At 61.0% G+C, this 8,229-nt stretch overlaps 1 protein-coding gene across 1 annotated transcript; it reads left to right on the top strand.

Moving 5' to 3' along the window:
* Positions 1 to 3,684: 3,684 nt before the first annotated feature.
* Positions 3,685 to 5,221, top strand: PLICBS_009403 (zinc finger and SCAN domain-containing protein 5B; the record flags this gene model as incomplete). The annotated part of the gene is made up of 4 exons (XM_018325017.2): positions 3,685 to 4,395; positions 4,457 to 4,510; positions 4,570 to 4,743; positions 4,805 to 5,221. The coding sequence occupies 4 exons, from the start codon at positions 3,685 to 3,687 to the stop codon at positions 5,219 to 5,221; spliced, it is 1,356 nt and encodes a 451-aa protein (XP_018176411.2).
* Between the last annotated feature and the right edge of the window lie 3,008 nt (positions 5,222 to 8,229).

Here is an 8,229-nt window from a genome sequence, read left to right as displayed (position 1 = left end):
TGGCTGGCTGGCTGGCGTTGCTGGTGAAGCATCAGAGGACTCAATGAGACGAACAGACACACATACCTGGCGCGAGTCCGTAGCTAGGGGCGTTGTAAGAGCAGGGTCCCAAGGCGGCGGGCCCGCACTCTAGCAGCCTAGCAAGCTTTCCAGGCGAATGGATGCAAAGCACGTCCCTGAGGTCCCTGAAGTCCCTGAACCGAGACGAGACGAGATGGGGTTCCGACACGATTCGGTACAAGGCTTACCAGACGGGGGACGTAATGGCGCTGCTGCTGCCGCTGGTGTGCGAGTTTTGGTGGTAGGTCGGTGGCAGATTGGGAGCTTCCACGCCGCCACGATGTAAGGGGATGAGCCATGCCATCTGACCGAATGCACAAATCTGCCCCAGGCATCCTCGCAGCGCAGTACCGTGTACCGAGTCTGTGCATGCATCGAACATGACTCCAGAGGCAGCAGCCGATGTACTGGGTACTGCGTACCGCGGAGCAGGCACCATCTCCCTCGCACTTTCCTCAGAACCCTTACCTGCCTGTGCCCCATGACTGACTACTGAGTACCTCAGGCACACTCTGAGGGGCAAGCTGGGAAAGAGGCTTGCATAAGGCGCCTTAGGTATAATCGGCGGATAAAAACAGCCACAGCTTTATCCCGTGTCCCTTGCGCGGCAGCTTTGATGCCCTGCTTTGACATTTCGTCCAACCCGATGGTGCAGAGCATTGGGCAGCCGAAGCATCGCGCCTCGGCGGCGAGGCGTTCGTTATAACTTAGTTACTGCATTTCAGGCAAGGCACCTGGATCAGTCAGTGCTGTCTCAGCAGGGCAGTAACTCGGTACGCAGACCGTAACAAACCCGGCAAGGTCGGTGCCATCGTCACCTCGGGCCGGCCACACCAGGGCGTCAAGTACAACTTACGGCGCTCTGTTCTTTGCACTTTGTCGTGCGAACGGAAACCACAAGGCAGTGGACGGCAAGGCTCAGACGACGCGCCTCACCCATAGCGGGCACTGTGTGTCGGTAGTACATGGCATTACTCCGTTCGCACAGCACATTACGTCCGTGATCCATGATGCATTAGATTGTAGCCACGCTCAGCAGGGAAGGGAGAGCACAGACGACCACATCAGCAATGGACACCGACCCTGGCCTAGCGCGGGCGCGGCAGCGGTCCTAGCTTAGCCGAAGGCCACCAAGGCCTTGCAGGTTAGAGCTTCTGGGGCAGCCCCTCCAGGGCATCGAGCATCGCTGGGGGGGGGGAGGGGGCGCCGCCGCCGAGCAGCCTCCAGCCCGCCGCTGCTGGTGCTGAGGTAGCGTTGGGGGCTCCGGGGCAGCAATTAGGAGGCGCCGGGGGATCGCTGCCCCTGCCGCTGGGCCAAACGGGTGCTTGACCGACTGCGCCAACGCCCCGGGGTCGCCGCTACCCAGTGTGACGGGATGAATCCGTGGATCCAAGGATCCAAGGACGAGATGGGTTGGCTGAGGCGGCGGCCTGACGACGAGAGGTGGGATGGCAGGGAAACGACAGGCGGAAACGACCACTGACGAGACCACAGGGACCTGGGACATGGAGACTCCATGCCCTGCCCTGGCCTGCCTGGGGCCTGGGACAGCCGAGCTGCTCGCTACCAAAGTGCTTTCCCAGTTGGGCCCTTGCCGTCATGTCGTCAACCACCACCATTTTATTTGCTGGGTCGGCATGGTCAGGTCGCATCCGTCCTCCACCTCCACCACCGCAACGACAAGCACCATCAGTACAACGTCCACCACCACCACCACCACCATGGCCCAGCTTCGACCCGGCTCCAGGGCGACGGGATCTTTCCCACCACCACACGCGGCGCCCGCCAGAGGGCCGGTCGATGCACAGCCCATTACTCTCCTCGGCATCGAGCCCAGTCCATCGGCCTCGCCTCGATCCAGGGACAGCTTCGGGTCAAAAGAAAGTCGTCCCGCGGGGCACCGGATCCAGCATCCATGAGACGCCCGTCGGAGGCCGTGGCCACTGGTCTCTCCAGCGCGCCCGTGTCTCGTCCCTAGATGCCCGCCCCCCGCCCGCGTCTGCGTCTTCGCCCGCTCTGCCTCGACCTCGACCCTGTGGCGGTGGCATCGGGGCTCCGCACGCACATCTGGGCCTGGATGGGGGACCAAGTGACTACTACGCACACGCGGCCACTGCACAGAGCGCACATCGGGTCCCAGCAGCTCCAGTCCAGTGCCGCCATGGCCCAGGCTGGAGCTGCCCAGACTTGCCAGAGCCGCACCTGGTTGGCCGCTCTCACGCTGTCAGCGCGGCCGAGTGGCCAATTCATCGCTGCGAAATGTCTCAACTTTCCAAGGCTATTAGATTCACTGTCGAGGCCCGGTCCTTGCTGGCCAGACACCGTCGAGCGCGCCCGCAGCCGCGCCTGAAGCAAAAAGGGCCGGACTCGTTTGCGTGCAGCCTCATGAGCTGGCAGTACATGTATCTACATGCGCACATACAGCATCAGCGCAAGCGCGAGCACGAGGAGCCGGCGCCGCACCGCACCGCACCGCGCCGTACCGCCTCAGAATGCTGGCTGGACGTTCGGCCGCACATCGCCGACGGCACGGGGCAGCCTGGCCCGGGACGTGCGCAGCGAACGAACCGAACCTGTGCCCCCGCCTACGAAGTGCGTACAGCTCTCGACTACTGCACGGAGTACGAGTGCGGACGTGCGTCAACGGCAGAGCAGAGGGCGTTACCGGGAACCAGGGATGACAGGTCGACAGTGCCGCCTCTCATCTGGTTTAGGCCGGCCGGGTATCCTCCACCCACCGGCTGAACCCCTGGCAGACCGGCTCCAACGCCACAAGCCATGACCTGTGCTCTCGTACCCACCGTGGCCACCCCCGGCCGGCCTGGTCACCTTGCATCGATCCTGACCCGGAGGCCCTTTTTGCACTTTGCAGCAGCCCCTGCTTCCCCATTTCGTCTCTCAGCTTCAGGCCCATGGGCGGCCGGGCGTGCGCCGTGGAAAGGGAGGGGGCCCCCCAAGCGCAAGGCCCGACCCCCCGAGGGGGCGTGGCCGCCCATCTATCAAATCGCAAATCCCAATGTACTCACACCTCGCCATGCCACGGTACCTACAGTGCCGTGCGAGTATTGCATATGGCTGGGATGACGAGACCTGGATCACTTGCGAAACACCCCCGGCCATGCCGTGCTGGGAGTGCGAGTGGGAGCCAAGATCTTTGGATCAGCACCCGGACGATTGGCTTCACACCCCTCCCGTCCTCGTCCCCCGGCCTTCGCTTGAGTGACACTTCGCAGGCGTTTGCCGTGTCCCCAAATATCGGTGCTCAACCTCAACTCCATCTCCATGTACGCAGGCGTAGATACATAACGACCTCTCCTCCCCCGACCACACCCCACCGCTTTCCGGCCGTTTGGTTCCCTCTTCGCATATATACCAAGCCTCTTCCCTTGCTCTTTGGGTCTCACCATCGCACAAACCAACACCGAGTCCACTTGCAACTGCTTCTGCAAGAGAGTGCTTCTGTCAGGGCACTCCACGGACTCGTTCCCCTCCTCCATATTAGCCTCTGTCGGTCTGGCTCTTGGAGCAAGACTGACCTCAACCGACATCCTGGCTCTCACGGCATCACCCGCGGCGCCCCCGAACTGGGGACGCTGGCCACAACAACTCCCCCACGAATTTGCCATGATGGATACTCCGGCCTTCATGCCCTACGACTCGCGGGGTCACCCTCCGCAGCACATCCAGCGACCCATGGCTCATCAGTATATGGTGGCGCCCGCTTACACCAACGGGCCCATGACCACTCTTGCCGCGCCGCAGTACCCGAACCAGCAGGCGTTTGCGTATGTCCCGTATCAAAGCCCCCCGCCTTCCACGCCCATGGGCTCTCCGTACAAGCACGAAGCCCCGAGAATGGTGGGACATGATGTCGAGGCTGCCAGGGGCATGCCGTATCGCCGCGGCTCTCGACAGCTCAACGAGGGACGGATGCAGTCCCCATCGGCTCGGAGCGAGTCTCAGGCCTCGACCGCGCACTCCGTCGGCTCGAACCCCAATGCCAACGCCAAGACGATTACTTACAACGAGACCATCGACCCTGCGGACCGGGTCAACTTTGAGACTGAAGTGGACGAGCTCATGAAAGTCATCCAGCAAAATGAGGATGACGACGACGAGAAGAGCATGACATGCACACCTGCCCAGACGCCAAATGCCGAGTCGTCTTCTGGGTCGCAGAGCCCTGTCAGCTTTGGGCAGCCTTCGACTCCTGCTCACACAGAACCCAAGCCGAAGAAGAAGTGGGTTTGCGATGGGCCAAACTGCAACAAGCGCTTTGTCCAAAAGACTCACCTCGACATCCACCGTCGGACTCACACTGGACACAAGCCCTATGTGAGCATAGCCGTGAAGCCGGAAACTTTGACGAACATAGTTTGCTGACAGCCGATAACAGGTGTGCACCAAGGAAAATTGCGGCCTCACGTTCTCGCAGAGAGGCAACCTCAAGGTAGACCAAGCCCTGTATTTCCTGTGCACCATTCCCGCCGCTGACTTTCAGCTGCACAGACGCACATGCGCCGCCACACCGGGGAGAAGCCCTACGCTTGCAGCATCTGTGGCAAGCTCTTTGCCCAGCGCGGCAACGTCCGGTCCCATGAGGAGACGCACAAGGGTCTCAAGCCCTTCATCTGCAGGCTTGATGATTGCAACAAGACTTTCTCCCAGCTTGGAAACATGAAGGTAACGCCATCTGGGGTGGCTGCGTCTTCGGTGGGCACGGCACTAACTGAGGATTGTACAGACTCACCAGAACAACTTCCACAAGGAGACGCTCCATACCTTGACCTCCCTGTTCGTCAAGTACGCTCGCATGGGTGATGTGCCAGAGGAGCACCAGGAGCTCTTTGAGTACTTCAAGGTTCATTACAAGAACAGCAACAAGGGCATCAAGGGCCGCGGCAAGGCGCGAACGGTGGCGCCGAAGACAAAGGCCGAGCCCTCGGTCTCAGCCGCCATGGCGTTCCCGCATCTCCCAATGCCTAACCAGCACCAGGCATACGTCCCTGGACCTGCCAACACGATGGCCGCCATCCCCCGCCATCCATCGACTGGCGGATACCCCATGTTCGAGCACCATGCAGACCACAGCGGCGCGGCCGGCATGCTTTACGACGACGAACAATCGCGCCAGATGGCGTTCAGCGACCGCTTGTACTAATATACGGCCTAAATATTGTTAACGACGACATGATTACGGAGAGCATGACACGGAGCCACCAGCCCTCGGGCCACGGCGCTTCACCGGAGGTGGCGCAATTGTTGGCAGCATTCACGACACAAAAGTTTTTGAATCCATGGAGCCCTTTGAGGCTACACACCGGCAAGGGGAGGGACTTTTTTTTTTCAACTTGTTCGTTTCTCATCGCTCTTGTTTCCAGCACGTGCAAGCGGGGTCGGCAGCGCTGCAACTTCGTTCGACATGTCTGATTTATTCTGCAACCACCTGGGTCTGGCAAACTGTCTGCAATTGCAGTAATCAACCAAAAAAGCGGGGAGGCAGCGCTTATTCTTTCAGTGGAGGCTTGTTGCTTTTGCAATCATCTATTTCCCATGCCACTACACGACATCACTTACCCATCATCACGCCTGTACTTTCAACCATATAATCGTCTTTGTACGTCAGCCTGGAGGACTCTACTGTGTGCGCTTGCTTGGAGGACAAATGGGGGAGGCGGCGGTTTGGGACATGAGTGTTTGAGCACCATTGACATGTCAATGACAAACCGCAAAGTCTCTTTGAACCAGCCCGCCGAGGGTGTATTGTTCGGTCTCGGCACAGAAGTGCCTTGGTGGTGCGTTTGCTTGCCTTGCCTTTCCACCGCCGCTCCGCTGCGGGGCGTGCAGATGGATGGACCCCCCGGTCTTGAGTCTTGTCTCTGCGGCTGCCATGCAAGGAAAAACAGGACCTGTCTGGCGCGCCGAGGACGGAGGACGCCGGGGACGGCGGTGCGAGTGTGCTCTTTGTGAGCACTGAGCAGTATCAGCTAGTCTAGTTTTTGAGGGCAGCCGGCTCATGTGTGCCCGAAGCGCTACGTGTGTGCACATATACATACATACTACAGCACGCACGGCGCGGACAAGGAACCAAATAAAGACACAGAATCGTTGCGCTGTCCACATGGATTGTCCCCTCTTCCCTGCAAGTGCGCGTTTTGCCAACACAGAAGTCGACGTAGAGCCGGAGAGAAAGGTGGACGGGGAGCAGAGCCTAAACGCCAAACGCACATCTAGAAGGCTGCTCTACGGTACGATGCCATGTACGTGCTGGGACTGGGCATGCCTGCGCGCACACGCACGCACGCACGCATTGGCGCAGGTGACTTGCAGCAAACCGACGGGCTGGAAACATGGATGGTGGAGACGGGGAGGGATAATCATAAGGATGGATGACGGCTCATCAGGGAGGCCCGGTCCTGCGGCCGCGGCCGCCGCGTCTGCATGCAGTCGTAGTGCTGCTGTACGAAGTACATGCCCATATTCATCCCGACTGTGGGCGCGCACTAAACCCCGGCCAAGAGAGAGTGCGGATTGAGGTCAGAGATTGGACGAACGCCACCTTGGGAAGAGGGGGGGCGTTTGCTGGTGGTGGTGCTGCTGATGCGGCGTGCCGGTCGAGCTGAGCCACAGCAGCCAGCCAGCCAGCCGGGATGGCCCCCATGCTGGACGACAAACGAACCAGGGGGGCGAGAGGCCCAAAGCCGGGGACAAGGAGGGAGCTTTTCCCGGGGGCGGGCTTGGGAGGAGGAGGGGGGGAAGGTGTGGCGGGGATGGGCACCACGGCAGGATGCGCGGAGACCTAGGTACCAGTAGATGGACGGGGGATGGTTGAGTGGTAGGTAGAGGGCGCGGGTTTTCCGGCCTGATGATCCATTGCGAGGGAAGGGAGAGGGGGGGAGGGGAGGCAGGATGAATTGAGGCCGCCGACGACGACGACGTCAACGACGCCCGCCGCGCAGCAGGGCAATCCCAGCCCTGCCTGGCGCAACCACGGGGGGTTCGAAGGGGAAAAACGCGGCCGGTGTCTTTTTCTGGAGTCTGGAAAGTGGCGGTGGAGGGACGTACGTCGAGCTAGAGGGACGCAGGAGGACGTGTATTGCAGAGGCGGCGGCGGCGGCGGGTAGCACAGCGCAGCACAGAAGCAGGGCAGGCGGTTCCAGGCAGGGCAGGGCAGGGCTGGATAGATGGAGTCGGTCGGACACGCCCGCAGCGGACTGCAGGACTGCAGACGGGGGGCAGGGGGGGGACAGGCATCCTTACATACATACATGCGTTGATACCGCGCAACATGAGATACACACTGTACATACATACAATACAACACAACACACACACTCGCTTCCGGCCAGACTTGGTGATACTTGCAGCAGGCGGTGTCGTCATGACCGTCTGCACACTTGGCTCGCCGAGCTGCAGGCGTCCCGTTCCGGTCGACAGCCGAGATGGGCGGTGGGTGGTGGATGCGCAGAAAGCAGACTGCCAAACGTCGGGTGTGTGTCTGTATGTATTCACCGCCTCTGCTGCTGACCCTCACCCCAAACCAAGAGGTTTCGCTGCCACAGGCCGTCGAGACCTCTTGTCGAAACACATCTCGTCGCTGAGACGTGCGTCTGCACGGAGGCTGTTCGCCGCCGGACTCCCCCCCCATCAAAGACAACGCCCGTTTTCGACTTGCCACGCCCCCGGTTCCGATCGCACGCCTGGTCTGCCTTGCAGCGAAGGCAGAGTCTCAGAGATGGGCCCATTGTCCAGAGCATCCGAGACCCGCCCTCGGCCAGCCTCGTGCAGAAGAGTCACGGTGAATAGAGGGTCACCTTACTAGCCGTACGGCCTTGACTTGTGGGGTGGGCCAGCGAGAAGGTGATCCATGGATGCCTCTCCCGGGACCAGGCCAGATTCTCCCCGGCGGCGGCGTTTCGTTTCAGGACGTCAGATGGCAAGCTTGAGACGGCGACGAGGGCGTCACATGGTTGGATAGCGCTGTCGATGGCGCCCGCCTCCGCGTTTGGGCAGCAGCTGCGTGGGCGTGCAAATGTGCCCTGCCCAGCTGAACAGAGCTTCCTGAGAGGGTGTTCCCCACGGACCATGAGGGCCAGAGATCTAAGACAGGTGGGGGGCTGGAGGCGATCCCCCTCCCTCCGCAGTGACTCTGCACGGCGCAGAGACAAG

This window comes from Purpureocillium lilacinum, assembly GCF_023168085.1.
Source record: "Purpureocillium lilacinum CBS 284.36 DNA, scaffold_7, whole genome shotgun sequence".
NCBI lineage: Eukaryota > Fungi > Ascomycota > Sordariomycetes > Hypocreales > Ophiocordycipitaceae > Purpureocillium > Purpureocillium lilacinum.
This window is presented reverse-complemented; position numbering and strand designations above follow the sequence as displayed.